Source organism: Siniperca chuatsi, linkage group LG17, assembly GCF_020085105.1.
Source record: "Siniperca chuatsi isolate FFG_IHB_CAS linkage group LG17, ASM2008510v1, whole genome shotgun sequence".
Lineage (NCBI taxonomy): Eukaryota > Metazoa > Chordata > Actinopteri > Centrarchiformes > Sinipercidae > Siniperca > Siniperca chuatsi.
This window is the reverse complement of record NC_058058.1, coordinates 10,896,175-10,914,968: the sequence shown is the minus strand read 5'-3', so window position 1 is coordinate 10,914,968 and position 18,794 is coordinate 10,896,175. Positions and strand designations below refer to the sequence as shown.

At 40.9% G+C, this 18,794-nt stretch overlaps 1 protein-coding gene across 2 annotated transcripts; it reads right to left on the bottom strand.

Moving 5' to 3' along the window:
* Window positions 1–75: 75 nt before the first annotated feature.
* On the bottom strand, window positions 76–18,617 carry chrna11 (cholinergic receptor, nicotinic, alpha 11). 2 transcript variants are annotated; one of them, XM_044171640.1, is made up of 10 exons: window positions 18,000–18,617; window positions 14,616–14,755; window positions 14,017–14,061; window positions 13,289–13,398; window positions 13,116–13,195; window positions 10,695–10,862; window positions 10,403–10,597; window positions 7,342–7,428; window positions 5,650–5,759; window positions 76–4,174 (listed from the first exon to the last, which is right to left on the bottom strand). In XM_044171640.1, the coding sequence occupies exons 2-10, from the start codon at window positions 14,691–14,693 to the stop codon at window positions 3,437–3,439; spliced, it is 1,611 nt and encodes a 536-aa protein (XP_044027575.1). In that variant the 5' UTR covers window positions 14,694–14,755; window positions 18,000–18,617; the 3' UTR covers window positions 76–3,436. The 2 variants fall into 2 exon arrangements, with proteins under 2 accessions (XP_044027575.1, XP_044027574.1); XM_044171639.1 differs by lacking the exon at window positions 18,000–18,617 and adding an exon at window positions 16,701–17,326.
* Between the last annotated feature and the right edge of the window lie 177 nt (window positions 18,618–18,794).

Genomic DNA, 18,794 nt, shown 5'->3' with positions numbered 1-18,794 from the left:
TCTGTCATTTTTCTCTTCTTTTTGGGTGTCAGTGGCCAGCCACTGTCAACACAGAGAGATAGGGAGCACACCAAAGGTGGTAGAAAAAAAAGAGAGATTTTTTTATTTTCAGGATGAGAAATGTTCTGTACAGATGTGAGTGTTTAGTTGTCAGTATGTGCTGGAAGAAGAACAGAAGATGAAGAGAGGTATAGAGATAAAGTATTTGTACAACTGTCTCTTTATGTAGCACTTCACATGGGAGGATCGTTCCTACGAGAATTCATGTGTTTGGCCACTAGAGACAGTGTAGGTCAGGAATGTAGTACATGTATTTGTCCTACTGGATCTTTGTGTTAAAGCAAATGTTAATGGGTTCATTTCTTAAAGGAGAAGTCTCCAATATTCTATATTTTTACTATCAAATCCCATGAAAATACCAAAACCAACAACACATTTATCTTACTAACAAGTGTCTGTAGCCTCAGCCTGATATAGCTTGTTCCTCTGTGCCATAGACCTCCACTGTTTTTCAAAAACTATTAAAAACACATCAGTGAGCCACACTGTTGCACTGGGTGAAATGTTCCTTCATTACAATAAAAATGGGCACTGTAGTTTATTTAGATTCAATCCCAAGTACACCACCCTGCTGCTGTAAATACTCGCTCACGAGTATCAGTCCGCACCTGAAAATAGTCCTCAACAAATGCACCATTTACTCTGTTTGACTAATGTTTGCTGAAAATTAGTGCCCAGCTGTTTTAGGAAATTTATTTTTTTATGAAATGAAACTATATACTTGTGACCCGTTTTTAAGGATTATGTCTTCATTAGGAACAAATGGGCATGGGGCTGTGTGCTGCAGACAGTGTAGGAAAGTATTCAGAGACAGACATGAACGAATTGTAGGTTTAGGTTTTTTCATGGGATTTGTTGACAGTATAAAACATATAGAGTAGCTCCAGCTTTATCCTCTAAAGGGATAACTTCTTTATGTCTCTGCTTACAGTTTGAATGTATGGTTGAATAGTGAGCTTAACTTACTTTGCTCAATTCACAGGTATCAGCCAGTGAATCAGTTTAATACTAAAACATTTGTTTTCACCAGTTATGTCCTTTTCTGACAAAAAGAACTATGTGGGCTATGTAGGCATGACACAATAAACTACTATTTATACTACTACTACTCTTTTCACAAATACAGAAACATCCTACAGCTGGAACTATTTTTCCTGACATTTCTATATTTATTATCAGTGGCTGTGCGTCATAGCTGCATCCACATGGAAACTAATATTTGAAGAGAATGTGACACTATCTTGTCACAGTGAAGCACTGGTAGACTCAGCAATTACCTGTGCTGAACTGTAAAGAGTTGTTAAAGGTTCACTTGCAACTGGATTTCTGTTGCTTCTAGCTGTTTTGAATGACTCATCCTTCTCTTATAATCTTGGGCTGTGTCCAAAATCACTCCCTCATTAACTCTTTCACTATTCCCTTTATAACAGACACTCAATAGTTTACTCTATGGTGAGCAGTAAACAGAGATTTCAAACACTAATGAATCATCGTCATTTTGCGTCATCACTGAAAGGTGTAGTGTCATAGAATGGTAACTTTCACATGACATATTGCAGAAATATTACATGTTGTGCACATTCCACTGTGTGAAGTTTTGATTGCACTATATAGTGCATACATTTCACACAGAATTCAGAAGCTCTGCACTATATAATAAAATGGGAATGATTTTGGACACAGCCATAGTAAGTTCAAAAGAAGTAGATTGAAAGTTTGATATAATTTTATTTCTCTATTAATTTTGATTGCTTATGCGTAATCCAACTTGTACTAACATTTGAACCCATTGACGTCCATGAATTGAGCTAAGCTAGGTTAACATTGCATTCAGCATACATTCAAACTGCTAGCAGAGACACAAAAAAAGTCATTTATGGTTGTCTGACTCTCAGTAAGTAGAAAAAAAAAAGTTCAATTCCCTAAAACCCAACAATTGACGTAATTTGTTTATTGGTTACATTTTCTACCGGTGCTCTGACTGAAAGTCGTACTTTAAATTTAAACTTCTTAAATCACCACTTTATTAACTGCAGTCAATTTCATGAAAATACAGCTCTATTAAAATCCCATCTCTCATTTTAGATAGATGTGAAATCACTCATGACATTGTAAACCCCTGAAGGGATCTGACAGAAACTTGATGGGATGTTGCTTCTCCATATAAATTTTGAGATTTTGAAGGATCTTTTTTTGTGCCTCTCGTGTTCTTTTAAAGACCTGACCTCCCATTTCAGGTTTTAAACCTTTAATATGAAATCCAATAAGATCCGTTGGTCTATTAGGACCTGCCAGATGCAGTTAGGTAACTGCTTCATGAGTTATTGGTTCAAGCCTCCACTGTGGTGCAGCTACTGGCCACTGCGTTGTTGATGACCGGTTAATTCAGTTTTCCCGGTCCTGATAAGCGCTACACACTGTGCCCGCTGCTGAGGAGCTTTTGATCTCTGCTGATTGTTGCAGATTGGCAATCGTCTGAAAGAGATAAGGCCTTAGAAATTTAAAGTGGTTTGCGAGCAGAGAGGGGACTTCATCTTTTCAAAGCTTATTAGTCTTAAAGATTATCCAAGGTCTTTCAATTTGACGGTCATTAGATGGATGTGATTGAATAATAGATGAGATCCTCTTCTGTTCCTCTCTGCTGCAGCGTTCCTGATCTTCGATGCACTTTTGTTTATCCGAGCATCAAGCTCCGCCAAACTCTGCCAATGTCACGAGGGATGAAGTCTTGTTTCTTCACGACCACTCTTTCTTGTCTGTCCTTGTAAAAGTCTCCTTCTCTTCTCCCTGCCCTCTCCTCCTCACATCACTTTAAATGATGCAGTCTTTTCTCAACATGTGGGAGTGAAGGACTGTTTTCCCTCTTCGTGAAAATAAAACAGCAAAATGTCTTACTTATCTGTCTCTATCTAATACCTGTCTCTTTTCCCCTCTTACTCTCTCAATCTCTCCTTTGCTTTAAGAGCTTTCTTACTTGAGGTTGCATTGGGCTGATAATCTTCTCTTTCTTTTCCCCTTTCTGGCTTATCTTTCTCCTAATTTTGGGGTAAAGTCTGAATTAACCAGAAGAATCCATTTCACCTTGTCAAGTATCTGATAAAGCACCCTGCTCACCCTAATCTCATTTGAAGTTCACTCTGTACCCCTTCCTCATCTGTTTTCTTCTTATATTTCAGTTACAAAACAGAATGTATTGCAAAGAAAACCATTTGGGTTTTTTTCTATTTCCTAGTTCCTCGCAATCACAAATCACAGAGCCTACAGTCTTCTGGAAATTGTGTTTCTTTGGATCCAGGCCCACTCCATCCTTCATCTTACATTTAATTCCCCTCATTCTTTCCTTCATGCTTCTCCCCCTCTTCTTTCCTCTTTGTTTTCAAACGAAGTCCTTCGAAATAGCCTCCACAAAGTTGGGAGCTGACATGAGGATAGAGATGGTGCATATGATGTTGAAAACGCTGAACGCCACCAGACACAGGCGGTCGATTACAGCGCCTGCAAATTTCCACTGATCGGCCACGCTCTCGGCCTCGTCCTGCTCCCGGAAATGGTCTGCCATGTAACGCACCTCCTCCAAGATAGCCTGTAGCTGTGGGTCTCCTATCCCTGCAGCCGAGCACCCTCCAAGCCCTCCGGGTCCACCTCCAAAGCCCCCACCACTGGAGACAGTGCTGGGGCAGCCTACAGTATCCATATTGGGTGTAGGAGGTGTTGGGGAGCTGCAGAACTGAGATGGCAGATGCGGAGGCGGGCTTCCTGCTACTCGCGGAGGCCCTGTGGAGATGTTATTCCTCTGGAGAGGCTCTGAGAGCATTGAAGGGTCCTCCATGCTCTGGAAGCCCATGTAAAGAAGGTTCCCGTTGTTGTTAGCACTGGACTGGGCGTGGAGGTGAGGGTGACCCGCATGGAAGGGCCCTGTTTGGAGAGGAGCCAGGTTCTGTGGGTGCAGCAGATGGAGGGTGGGGTCCGGAGGGTTTGGGATGCTCCCGCTCTGGGAGCCCGAGGAGCAGCGCCGCAAGTGGGGGGCACACGGGGGCCGCTCTGGGTCGTCATTCTCTCCTGGCCGCTTCATACGCAAGAACCACGCTACCCACTGCAGCAAGACGAGCTGCACCTGTGGAGAGAAAAAGAGAGAAACTCAGAGCGGAGCACTGAAAACCACCCACACATCTTGACCTTCACATAACACCACTTAAGATGGGCAAATAGCCTCATTTGTCGCGGATTGACGTTGATGCTGTTTCCAACCTTGCATCTTGTTTCAAAATGCAGCTGCACTTGTGTAAGTAGAAGTATGAGATCCCCGCCAGGGACACCCAGTTAAAGTGCCGGAGGCAAAGAAGATTTTTAGCTTTAACTGTATTTCCAGCAGAGAGGACACTTACAAGAGACACACTGAGATACACTGAGATTAACTGTCAGATTACTGTGTAATGAGCTTGCAATAATGTTTTAGTAAACTGCAGCATTAAGTTAAAGAGAAGATTGGCTGCTCGCAAGTTGATGCAAATTTAAACCTTGTTCTATTCTACTCTATTTTCCCCTCCTCTCCTTGTTTCCTCTCCCCTCCTCTCCTCTTCCAACATGAAAACAAAACCCCCTTGGAAAAAGATTACATGTCCCCTGAAAGGGCATATTGGCCCAACAGCATCCAGATGGGTGTCTGGCATCTAATGAGAAGCTAATGTCCAGATGACTGCTCAATTATTCTCCACCGAGTGTGTTTACTGGCCAGGTAACAGTCCCTGTTGTCGCTGCTTTTTGTCCGGGCTGCAATGAACTGTGCTGGTTCGATGCACTCATCTGAACCACATCAATTAGCTCGTTAATTGGCCATCGGACTGTCTGAACAGGCCATTCATCAACAGAACGTCCTTGCAATGTATCGATATATACAGCATCTGCACTCTCATGCAGCCAAGCTATTTGTACATATATCGATAAACGTAGACCTTTTTTGCCATTCTATGTTTCATTTCTTTATTAATATTACAGAAATAAGAAGAACATGTTCCTATTTGGCAAGACCAAACATTCTTTTAACCAATTGCATATCATTTATGTCTTTTTGCATATCATTTATGTCTTTATTTAGACCTTTATGTCTTTATTTTAGACCTTTATTTTTGATATATTCGCATTAGAACAAAACTTTGGTAAAAAGGCTTGATGCATTTTTTAGCATTAAACAGAAGGCAAGAAAAATGAGAAGAGGGAATGAGTCAAATCGAATCCGCCCACATATCCAGAGCGCTTTGAAACGCACTCCTGTTGAAGTCTGTGGTGAGGCATTTGATGAACACGCTCAGGCAGACTGACACTGCCGGATGAGTCACAGCCGAGGAAGTCGGAGAATGAAAAGAGAAAGGAAACTAGCAGAGGAGAACAGGTATAGCACTAACAAATGGATGACATGTTACTGAAAATGGCAGAGGAGTGATACTAATGCTGAAATAGAGATTAATAAAAGCAATATCACAACTGAAATAGGGAGAGCAACCATTACATGATTTAACAAGCTGGAAAGCATGATGTATGTAACTGATAATACACTTGAGGTTATGATGAAGAGTTTGAGCTCAGCCTCACCCATTTGGGCATGTTTCCTCCATTTGGATCATGGTGATGATACTGCAGAACCACCACTGTAGCGATGACTGACATCCCAACGATGATCATTATACTGGCAAAGTACTGACCTGGGCGGAGTAGAGAATGGAACGGTGTTATATTTCATCTTCGAGTCATTTTATACACACTGTAATTTCCTGCTACTGCCTCCTACTATTTCCTACAAGGTTACCATAAAAACACACATTATTCACCAGTATCCTCTGAAAACACTTTATTTCTGTTTCTAGCACTGCAAGGTGAGTGAGAGAAGCTCCTTATTATTTTGCCAAAAAATACTGAAGAATAACATGAATTTGTAAGGATTATATTCTCTCAGTTTCTTCCCTGCTTTATTCAGAATGAACACATCCTTTGTTAAATATCTTCATGCCAACACGGGACCTGCTACCAACACTACTGTCTGCTGGTAGTCACAACCAACACATTAAGACTGCATCAGGGTAGTTATTTTTAATAAAGAATTATGCTGAAGGCAGCGCTCTGGTGATTATGACTTTTCTTGTAAGTTTTTTAATGACCTGGATTTGTGTCTTTATGCAAAGATGGCCATGCATCTGTCTCTGGCTGCAATCTTAGCTCACTAAACATAATTTCCGACAGTGTGCCCGCAATCCATTTAGCCAATTAAGTTTTAAGGTGAGCAGATGGGCAAAATAAATTCTGTTGTTCTAGGGTTTTTTTTTTGGCATTTTCTAGCTCTACCACTGTGTAGTAATATATTGTAATTGTGTATTTGTTTCTTTATTTTGTGTAGTTTTTACCCATCCAAACTGAGAATCTTTATAGGTGGAGGGTGTGACATCCTGGACAGACTGTATAGACCTTTGACAAACCTGGGATTTTCAGTCTGTCCACCACTTTGGTTCAGACTGAAATATCTTAACAACTATTGGATGGGATTTTTGTACAGACAGTCATGGTCCCCAGAAGATGAATCCTAATGACTTTGATGATCCCTGACATTTTCTGTAGCGCCACCATGAGGTTGACATTTGTGGTTTTGCGTGAAATGCCATGATATTCGGTACAAACATTCATGCCCCCCCTCTCAGGATGAATTGTAATAACGTTGGAACCTTTTATCTAGAACCATCATCAGGTCAAAGTCTCAGTTCATCAAGTATTTTACCTGCAAAACTAATAACATTCCCATCAGCCTCAGCTGTACTTTGTGTTTAGTGCTGATTAGCATGTGTTAGCATGCTAACACACTAAACTAAGATGATAAACATGGTAAACATTATACCTGCTAAACATCAGCTTGTCAGCATTGTTACTGTGGGCATGTTTTCATGCTGACATTAGCATTTAGCTCAAAGCACCACTTTTCCTAAGTACAGCCTCACAACATGGCTTAGTCTTGATGATAAATAAATAAACCTGACTTGACTTTAAACCACCAGGGCTCAACTAGAAGCTACTTCCTATTGTACACCGCTAGAAATTACTACTTAAAAAACCAACACAAGAGACCAAATATTGATTGTCACTGTCAGATGGAAACTTCGTGCAGCATCTCTAATGAGTAAAAACATTTTGATTTCACATTGACACTCAGTAAAAAGTCATAAGCCCAGTTAAATGACTTGCATATTAAGGACCATGTGAACCACTCGTGGAAACACACACACTGTCTCTCTCACATACCTATAAGAGGGACGGAGTCAGAAGTGGCTGGCATGATCTCTGCGACCAGCAACATGAAAACAGTAAGAGACAGCAAGACGGTGATACCTGTAGATAGATAGATAGACAGAAAGATATAAGAACTTCATGTAGGAACTACATTTTGTTAAGTAATCAGCATTGTGGTTTAGTCCCCTCCCCTGAGTAGCGGTATTTTGGTATTTTGATAAATGGTCACACTCAGGATGAGACCAGGTTCGATTTATGTAAATGACCAGCTAATGCTCATAGAGTGAATAACTTGACATTCTGTACCTCTACAGCAAAAAGCTCTTCCACACAGCAAATAGCCATTTTAAGTTGTCCAAACTCCGCCTGCGTACACGTGAACACACACCTCATACACTCCTGCACTGAAACTCATCTCCATCTTCATTTATCCACCTCCACATTATCTGTCTCACTTCTCCAACAGAAAGAATTTAAGGAGTGCTTTGCTGGCAAAACTGTCCCCATTCAGAAGCATTCAATTAAACTCCTAGGCCGAGAGATAAAATATGAATGCCCTTTAAGGATATTAAGAAAATTAAAAATGCTTCTTTTATGTTGTTTTTTTTTCCTCAGAAAAGACAATTATTCTTTTTAAAAGCATGCTCCTCTAACCCTAAAGGCTCAGTCACTTGGTCCCCGTGTTTCCTCCCTCAAGCTGAGTGACAGAGTATTTTCCTGGAAGGCAGTGTGTAAGCTCTCTCCCCCTAATCAATTCACTAGCCTTAATTACATCAAAAGGTTAATTGGCCGTGTGTGTAAGGCTTGGCATTTTTTCTGTAGAGAAATGCTGCTTAATGCATCCTGTACTGACGTTAAAGATATGTTTTGACAATGCTTCCCTAAGAGTTCCTTCCCACTCAGACATGAGTCAGATAGTATTTACAAAAAACCACAAGCATTTATCTAAATTTTAATTTTTAATTTGGTGTATTTGGTGAGTGATCAGATTGGTACAAAGACAATGCAATAAGTGCAAACAAGCTTAGTAATAGTGTTTGATTCAAATTCAGACCTGATTTCTTTTTAGTTTGAAATATGGTTTAATTTTTATTTCATATTTATTCTCATTATTATCGACCCATGTTTTGGTTCATTTTGTAAAAAGAAAAAAAGAGGTTCATATTTTGTATTACCTTGTCATTTGCCTTCATCATTTCAAGTGTTAGTTGTAAAAAAAAACAAGTAATTTCAGAAATAGGGCTGCAATTAACGATATTTTATTCAATTAATCTGCTGACTATTTTCTCAGTCAGCCTTGACTATTTCTATTTTCTCAGTTTTTTGCTCTAAAATGTCAGAAAATAGCGAGAAATACCATTATAATTTCAAAGAGCCCAATGTGACATATTCAAATAGCTTTTTTGTCTGACCAACAGTCTAAATCCCAAATATATTCCATTTCCAATCATATAAAACAGAAAAGAGAAGATGGAACCAGAGAATTTGGCATTTTTACTTTAAAAATGGCTGAAACAAATAAAAAAAAAATTGTCGATTCACTATTCGATTAATTGACTTATCCTTTCTGCTTTACTCAGAAAGGTCGGACAATCTAGAGTGTGTGTTGTCTGGTGTCTTAACTTTCCTGATGATCATCCATCTTGTGTATTAAACACGTTGAAACAGATATTAAAATTTATTTGCAGCTGCTGTTTGATCTCGGCACAGCTTCCTCTCTCTCTCTCTTCCAGCCTATTATAGTGTGATTTGGTTGTCTCCCACCTTTTCCTCCTCATCAGTCCTCCCTCTCTCTGTTGTGCTGTCCTCTCTCATCCTTTTCAAATTCTTCTCCTGTCTGTGTTCCCTTTTCTTTACCCTTCCCACACCCATCCATCTCTGCTCCTCCTCCTCGCATTTCTCATCTTTCTATTTCATCCTGTAATCCCTCTCCTCTCTCAGCTCCACACCCTCTCCCTTTGCCTCTTTCATCCCGCCCCATAGTCTTCAGTCACACCATTTCATTTTTTCTTTATTCTAGGAAGGTTTGCTTGTTGTGAACGCTCAGTTTTAGGCAGTCATGCTATATATGCAGTACTTGTACATTCACAACTTGGAGCATGAGTGCACCCAAGTTGGAGATTTGATTTGGTCATGGACACTTCGTGGGTAGGTTGGACGTTGAGGGAAGGGAGTGTGCTTGCCTTTTCGACGTAGATTTTCCAGTGATGTAAATCTATAAAAATGAAAAAACATTGCAGAACTCTTCTCCTGTACACTATGTTTTATTCACCTCACCAAACTTTTAAGGACGGTATCTGAGGTTGTTTTCAGTTTCCTTTTATACAGCCCATTGGTCAGTCATGTGACTTTACATTAGCTTCATCTTTTGTTAAAAATACTTTTTACAGAATACCATATTTACTCTTAGTGATACAGAATTTGGTGCTTCCTTCCTCATAACAATTTGCAAAGCAGATTTTTTGAAACCCGCATTGTTTACCAGATAGCAGTCTTTTCTTTTCTGCCTTTGTTGGTGCATTACTGCATTTCTTGGTGTGTTATTGCCACATGTAGATCAGTGGAATAGTTTGAAACCACTGGCAGGAATGTGTATCACGTTACTTACGTGTTGTATGTTTTTGAGCATTGTCATGCGCGTGAGAGTAAACAAAACGGGGACCCACTCATAAAATCCATAGTGCTACTAGTGGTCAAAAACTCCACAGGGTACCTTTAAGAGTAAATATGGTATTTTGTAAAAAGCTTCTTTTTTAAAAAAGATGACGATAGTGTATCTATCATATGGTGATCTAGAAGTCTCATGACTGACCAATGGACTTTATATACGGAAACCGGGAACAACCTCAGACACCATCGTGATGAAGGCAAAATAGACGAAAACATTGTGCAACGTGTTTTCATTTTGATGGACTTGCATTGAAGCTCACACTGGTCTTCACACCTCACTGTGTGCGCTAAGCTGAAAACCAAGACATGAAACTAACAAGCCCTCTTTTTCCTCTTCTTGTGTCTGTGCAACTGCCTTTTGTCCATCTATTTCCTCCACCATTGCTCTTTTTGATCCACATACCCAATGAGATCTTCTCCCCCGAATCAGCTGGTAGCACAAAGATGAGCAGGGTCATCGAAGACAGCAACACACAGGGGATGAGCAGGTTGAGGGCATAGTAGAGGGTCCGCCGCCGCATTGTCACAACAAACGTCACATCCGGGTAAGGCTCCTTACAACAATCATAGAAGGCCTCGTTTCTGGTGCCAGGAACTCCTGGAAGACCAGGCAGGGACAGAGAGAAATTGACTCTATTGCTCTGTGACTGGATGTTTTTGATAAGGATACAATGCAGAGGTTTCACCGTACTCACCAACTAAGTCCCACTCTCCATTGGGCATGTAGCCTGAGATGTCAGCATCGTTCATCTGGAGGTCCAGCAGCCAGCCGTCATACGTCCAAGAACCGAACTTCAGCTCACACTTCTGGATGTCAAAAGGGAACCAGCGAACGTCCACATTGCATGTGCTCATAAAGATTCCTGAGCAAAAGAACAGGAGACAGAGAGTTAAAGCTCCACAATCAGTTGACTAAATGACAGGGAAAGATGTATCGGAGGACCACTTGTGTTGTGTCAGAAAGCCTGTCCTGAATATCAAGCTGCTTGTCAGAAAGAATCATTCATTCATTTCATATTCAGCCAACTCAACCACCTTACATTTTTTATATAGGAATGGTGTAGGAAATGCTGCATCACAACCACTGAAATAGGATTTTTATTAACATTGTGCAAGTCTACAGAGAGTTTAAAATTGAGTTTGGAGGCTGGAGAAGTGAAAGCAAAGACTAGATTAGAAACAACCTCCCATCAAAGAAATGTCTAATAAAAAAAAACTGGCAGCAGTATTGTCACTCACAGGTTGCAGATATTCTGTTCTGCAAACAAATGCTGTTTCTGTACGCTGCCTGCACACACAGCTGCTAGCTAAGCCTTGGCGATAGAAGGAAACATCTACAGTGACACTGAAAAATGAGATTGTGCACAGTAGTCCTAATCAGATTACCACTTATAATGTGCAAAATAAATGCACTCACACGCATATGCAAAGGCACACACAAGCACAAAATCATAAAGACACACTTGCATGCTGGTATTCACCCCCAAACGACGAATCACAACGATCCTCGCAGTGGTCACTGGCAAACTCCAGCCCTTAAAGTAATTACTGAAATAAACGAATCAAGCCTGTTGAGACGCACACAGAACCAAAATGCCAATGAAGCCTTACAACCCCCAAAGACTTTGATTATGAGGCTGCCAACATGCTAATCAGCCTTCAGAGCATGAAAGCAGAGTTTGGAGAAGAGTAAGGAGGTTAGCAGGTTGAAGGCTGGTTTCAAAGCAGAGGTTGATCACAAAAATGACATCAAATTAAGTACTAGCTATAAATTTTCTTTTTATACGCACCCTGCTTTCTAAAATCAAGTTACTGACACCAAGTTCTTGCAAGTGGTGACCTTTGCTGCATGGGTATAATGTCTTTATAATTACTCCCATTAAATTACACTGATGTAATAGAAGTTCTGTCTGCCTTTGCAGTCTACTGATCTGTGCACCTTCATGCACAGTGTATTTTTGTAACCTGCCTCTCACAGATAGATCCAGTAACCTTGAAGCAACACTCATACAAGACACCTGGATTTTTCTGCAGCTTGGAACAATCTCTCTGTCTCCCTATTTCTCTCTTTCTCTTGCAGCACAGCTCCCAAAATAAAACTCCACCATTCCAAAAATTGCTTCCCAGCAAGGCATTACAAGGCCCAAAGATTCCCTGTTTGCAAGTGTCACGCAATCAAGATATGAGCTAAAAACCTGTTACACCTTATCTCCTGTTTTACCAATAAACCCAAACATAACATCTTTACCTCTGCAGCAACGAGAGGTATTCTTCAAATGATGGTGTGCAGCAGACACTTGGGATCCTCCGCCTTTGAATTATTATTCTTTACTGTGTGTCGAGCTCATGCTCCATGCCTGCCACCCACAGACCTGTTGCCTGTGTTTACTGACAATAACAGTCCCAAAAGACCTCAGAAATTGCAACCAGTCTTGCGTGAGGGAGTCAAAAAAGCTGGTTTGCTTTTCATTCTTTTCCTTTTTCTGCTCTTTTTCTTAATCTTTCCATTTACTCCATCTCTCCTGCTCTCTTTCTCATCATGTTTTGTGGTAAAACCTCTCCTCCACAGCACTATCTTTTTATTCTTTCCCTAATTGGCTCAGATCCAAATCACAGCATTAAGGAGCTATATTTATATTCAGCAGCAGCTTATTAATAAACATGGCTTCTGAATAGAATTGATAGGGTGGCTTTCTGAGCCTGCAGTCCTCGACTTTTACTTCAGCAGGCCATTTCATCTCAACCCCCTGCTAACACCAGGGATTCAATCTCAGCCCTCTGTAATCTGCTGTATAAAGAAACGACTGAAAAAGTACAAAGTAAAGACCTGTGGAAACCCACGGGAGTCGTTACTTTCACAGGCTTGCACGGGTCTTGCGTTTGGGTTAGAACAGGAACCGGAGAAAGCGCGCACCTCCTATTTATAGGTGTTACTCACAGTGCTGGGAATCTGTAACCAGTGAGTAACCAGGGATGCTGTTCTATACTAATAAAATATTAATGTCAAGTGTACAAACAGGGGAGACATGCAAAGATTGCAGATGTTGCCATTGCACAGCGAGGAGATGAACAATAGTGAGAGCATGAATGAGAGAAAAAAAAGAGGAGAGACTCACCTGGAGGCAGATACTCGGCGTAGCCACTGGAGTTCACCAGAACATTCGTCTTAAAGGTGGAGTCAAAGTCGTCATCTGCACTGAGGAAGGACAGGGGGGGAAGTGACACTACTTGTTGAAATATAATGTGTGTATGTATGAGGTGTGTGTTAAGGTGTTTATGCGTGTTTTACCTGTTGTAGAGCAGGATGTCTGGTGTCCAGACCTGATCTGTGGTGAAGCGGAGGTTTTTGACTCCGGGATGTTCACTCTGGTTCCACTGGAGATAGTGGTCAAACCAACTCTTAAACACACAGACACAGATTGTGGAAGAAATGTATGGATAAGAAGAATTTCTAATGTTGAGCTTTACATGTAGTTGACCTGAGATGCCTCAGTGCCCTTCAGATCAGGTATGTTTTATGTTAGGAAGTGCCAACATGTCCAGAGCTACAGATAAGATGGACCTTGGAGAGTTTCCAGGCTCCCTTGAGAAACACTTTGACATTGACTTACAGTTACCCATAATTGTTTTTCTTTCCCCCTCCCAGATGGTATAAGACTCTGTGTTATCCTAGTGTGACTTTAAGTCAACAGAAGCTCATCGAGTTTATTATTTTATTCACCAAAGTGAAGATCGACCAGAAGTTTTCTACATCACAGATACAGTCTGTATCCTCCAATCCCCTCTGCTGTTCATTTTAGTTGTAATAGAACTCATAGATAAATTATTTACCTCAAGCAAAATATTACTTTTGTATATTTCTTTCCTGTCAAAAAGATGAGCTATTTCTGAACATATTTTAGTACCTCAATTGACATGTTAAAAACCATGTAAATAAGTTCAAAAATAAAAATCACCTCAACCCCTAATTGCAGCAAATTCATTATCACCCCAAAACAGTCTCTCAGCGGTCCTTACCATCCGTAGCCATATGTTAGTGGTGAGCACCTGGTTCTTCTCATCCTGAAAAACATTTAAAACATTTTTAGCACATCTCTTTTCTTAGAAATCATTTGCTCTGTAAATGACCAGGCAAAGAGTGGAATATTATTTTGCATCCTTATTAAAGATGACAAATCCACAAATATAAAAAAGCCTGTGCTCACAGATCACAGAATACCTAACTTGGTGCCAAATAATGATTTTAATTTTCTTTTTTAGGCTAATTTTCATATTAATTAACCAAACATTAAAAGCATCATCATATATTTTAATATTAGATATTTTGTCACACTCTATAATTCACTTGACAACAAACTGAAAAATGGTTTTGCTTCTGACTTTGAAGCTTATTTATGGGGAATATCTATCAGGGTTCAAGGAGTTCTAGTCCCAGTCTGTCATCTGTCTTTTATTTGCTGGACTTTCTGTTATAAAACCTCTTCTTGAAAACACAAACAAACAGAAAAACATTTCGCTGCTTCTCCCTGTAGGGAAAGTTCACCCGCTCTCCTCTCAGCCCTGTCATCCACTGGTGGCCAGTGAGGTTGAGAACAACAGCGGCTGTAGACACCTACCACGTCCATGATCTGTATCAAACTGAGGGAGAAGACAACGGTGAGAGGGTGGGAGTCGTTGCCCACTGGCCGCTCCATCCGGTTGTAGTCCTTCAGGAGGTTCTTCAACAGGTTCCTCTGGTGAGGACCCTGCAACGACACTGGAGAGGCAGAAAAATATGAGAGGATTTAAATCTGACAAAATCTTCATCTATGAAACCACACTCCACACCATGATAAAACCTCTATATGTTAAAGTTTAGGTCACCTATAAAGCCCTTAATGACAGATTACGTCTGTGTTTCCTTGTGAGGTAATAATAATAACCTCACGAGTGAATCAAATGAGACTTTGGGTTGTACAGTAAAGTACAATCAGGCAAGGACGGATGCTGAAAAAAAAACAGGTTGCTGATCAAATCAGAAGATTTCGCCCTCAGGAAGTGAACTTCCTTATCTATAAATATATCCAGAAGAACAAGACTAAAAAGAAAAGATAGCAGAAAGGGAGAGAAACAGGAGATTTAATGATGAAATTAGCAGAAATAAAAAGCTTTTAGCACCATTAGTCACCCTTATCTTGAATTTTATGGTTTAAGCTTTGCAAATTAAATATGGATGAGATGTCCAGCTCCTCAGTCAGATTGAAAGATTTAACATTAATATTAAAAAATACATTAGGAAATTGACAAACAGGAGATTCAGAGGGAGCATGTAGAACATTCAGTAAACAAATCTAATTAGAAATAGTAGGAAAGCTTATCAGGGCATAATCGGCACTAATGAATGTGTAATTAGGTTAGTTTGAAATGCTTAGAGGTAATACACATACAATGTTGAATAGAGATATTTATGGACTTTAAAAACAAATTGAATGGACTTGTAAGCAGACTGTACTATGAACCACAAATGTGCAGACCAATTTAAAATGTGAAAGATGTTGTGTTACTGTAGCTTCTATGTTTCCTCTCCTATCAGTGGGTCCTTCATAACACAGCCAAGCTTTATCCAAACTCATAGATTTTATTTTATATTCTAGTTGAGATCCCAAGGTTTCTGAATCTACCATTTATGCCATGCTGAAGCTCAGGGAATTCATTATAAAATGATGCTCAAAACATCTAGGATTCCTCCCATCAGTGTAATATTGAAGCACTTAAAAAGATGGGGTCTTGGATTTGAACATTCAGTTTGGTGTTAGATAACCTAAATAAAGTGCTAGAAATGCAGATGCAGAACACAGTGTATATGAGACATTGTCGAACAGTATGGAAAAATGGTTTTACTTCTGACTTTGAAGCTTATTTATGGGGAATATCTATCAGGGTTCAAGTCCCAGTGGAGCAGTGGCAGAAACGTCCATGCACTCATGGTATTGTAAGATGGTTTCAGTCGAAGCAAAGAGATGGAAAAGCCCTGGATGTTTCCTGAAACCTAGTGTTTTTACAATTCAGTCTGCAGCAATATAGTCTGAAACTTTTGCCTCATCTGTCTTTTATTTTTCAAACAGAAAAACATTTCGCTGCTTCTGCCTGTAGGGAAAGTTCACCCGCTCTCCTCTCAGCCCTGTCATCTACTGTCAGCCTTTATATTCAGCCACGACTTCTGCTGCTTGGAGTCCCATCAGCTCAGCTGCAGTAACACGTCCACAACACAACAGGGAGGCAAGATGGAAGAGCCGATCTATACGTGCAATTCAATTGATCTGTGACCTGTTTTCTGTGGGGGGAAGATTCCCTGACATGCACACAGATTCGGGCAGAGGATTGTGGAATGAGGAAAGAAAAGCGATGAAATGTTGTGACTGCTGAGATTCTTCTACACACTCTTTCTGTCATCTGCCTCGCTGCACAGAATACATGTCAATCTGCCTGTTAAAACATCTCATGTAGAAGCAGCCAACCCCTAGGTCAACTCAGTATCCAGAAAAATAAGAACACAGTTGTGAAAACAAGTGAGCAAACAGGTGAGCCAGATTCTTAGATCAAGCCCATCATCGACTCCAATTCCTGAATACCTGTAAAATCACACTTTAAGAGCCACTGCTGCAATTTTGATTCCTAAAAAACAGAATGAAAGACAGAGAGAGAGAGGCAGGCAGGCTCACCGTGGATCAAAGCAGAGAATCCAGAGAGGAGCAGAGCCACAGAGTGCCACATCCTGGTGGTGAGGAGCAGGAGAAAAGAGAAAGCAGAAGAGGAGACGCTCCGGATGCTGAAGGAGGAGGAGGAGGGGAGGGAGGAGAGGGATGACAGACTCAGGAAGCTGCTGGAAATCCCCCAGTCTGCATCCAGTCGGCATCAGAGGGAAGGAGTGTAAGCGTGTGCTGGAAGAGACGGGAGCTGAGAGAGGGAGTGCAAGAGGAGGAAGAGGAGGAGGAGGAGGAGATGGTAGCTGTGAGCCCTCTCTCTCTCTCTATCTCTCTGGGAGGTGGGACTAAAATGGAGAGCACAAGAGAGAGAAATGACTTGACCTTATCAAAGATAATAGAAAGAGATGATGCACACAATTTTAAATGAACTTAACGCTAATGGAGAATTGATTGAAAAAAGGTAAAGTGCGGTAAGGAAGAGCAATGCATTCAGAAAAAGTGGAAAAGTAGGCTTCCTAAACAGGTCATAGAAAAAAAGGGGAGCCATTCAGTCCAAAGAAATGTTTTAGATATGCTCAATGTGTGTACAAATCTAGGCACTAAGACGGAAAAAGGAATACAAAAACCTGAGTAGCTGTAAATCCAATCCTTTTTTTCTTCCTTTTGCCTCTTAGTGTCTGTTTTTGTGCACAAATTCAGCACAAAAACAGGCATGTTATTGAAAAACTATTTTTTTAAATCACTTCTCAGCATTTAATGTCTGCCTTCCTTTTTTTCTATGTGAAAAGGAAAATTGTGATGAATTACTGTTTAAAACCTTTTCATATCTTCCACTGTTTGCATTATGGCTGGTTAACATGTGTAGCACGACATATGTCAAAAACAAATGGCAGCTGGTTACACGTATGATAACACACCACAGCGGTTATGGTCACACACTGCTAGACTGGAACTGTGTATGTCTACAAGTGTGTGTGTGTGTGTGTGTGTGTGTGTGTGTGTGTGTGTGTGTGTGTGTGAGAGAGAGAGAGAGAGAGAGAGAGAGAGAGAGAGAGAGAGAGAGCTTCCCCCACTCAGCAGGGGGTGAGCTTTGAATCATAGGGGCAGATGGACTCTGGTTTAATTGAGAAAGTGCTGGGCTCTGCATGAGGGCAACGGGAATGTGCATAGCTAAACTCTACTTCTCATTTGTCCTCACGAAATGCTGATGCAAGGGCAGAGGCAGCGAGAAACCGTAAGGCTGAGAGAGAGAGAGGGAGAGTGGGGGGGGAGCAAGAAAGGAGGAAGAAAGAGTTGGACTGTATAATAGATTACCCTATTACTTCTTCTGCCCTTCGGAATTACCCCTCTCCTAGGCAGCCTGTCACACATCCAGAGCGCTCCCGAGCTACAGATTCATGCTCGGCTGCACACAGTGGATGGAGAGTGGCCCTTGGAGGCAAAAAGGATGGCTAAGTCACCGGTTAAACCAGACAAAACTGCACCAAGCGTGGAGCGAGGACCCAATGTGCCTCAGCAATGTATCATCACAGGAGAAGCATCCTGTTGCTGCAGCTGCTGCTGTATCCCCGCAATATTACTGCCTCAATGTGCGCAAATTTGACTTTGAGTTCATCTCGTGATCCTTGTGCTGTTATGCACCAAGCGCCAGTGTGACACAGTGCCAAAAACAAAATGCATTATGCTTTATAAAAATACAAATTGGAGGCACCGATGCATGGGTGACATCTGGTGGTTTGTTTTCCAACTGCATGCTGGCTGGAGCTCAGCAACACTGGCAGGAGGTCGCTGGGGGTTTTTGGAGGGAGGAGTGAGGCGATGGTGTTAATTAACGAGGAAGAAACCGAGCTAAATAAAGGAGAAGATGATGAGAGCCAATGCTATAAAGAAAAGGCTAATTAGGAAACAATACAGGCAGATGAATGAAAACACTGAGCAGTGTGTGGATTACAGCCATGTCAATGATGATGATGATAATTGGACGAGGAGAATGAGGATTATGAACATCATGTGGACAATAATATGGTTGTAATAGTGCCACAGATCACTCTCTGCATAATAATTTTGTTGATCCTGATTGTGATTGTAATTTCACAGCAGCAGTGATGG

What these genes read in the sequence shown, in the direction of transcription:
- chrna11 (XM_044171639.1), bottom strand. Translation starts at nt 16,752, where the DNA reads ATGTGGCACTCTGTGGCTCTGCTCCTCTCTGGATTCTCTGCTTTGATC. An exon ending in CTAACATATGGCTACGGATG is followed by an intron (nt 13,399 to 14,016) that starts GTAAGGACCGCT and finishes TGTGTGTTTAAG; the next exon opens with AGTTGGTTTGACCACTATCT. An exon ending in GAGGAAACATGCCCAAATGG is followed by an intron (nt 4,175 to 5,649) that starts GTGAGGCTGAGC and finishes TTCTCTCCACAG; the next exon opens with GTGCAGCTCGTCTTGCTGCA.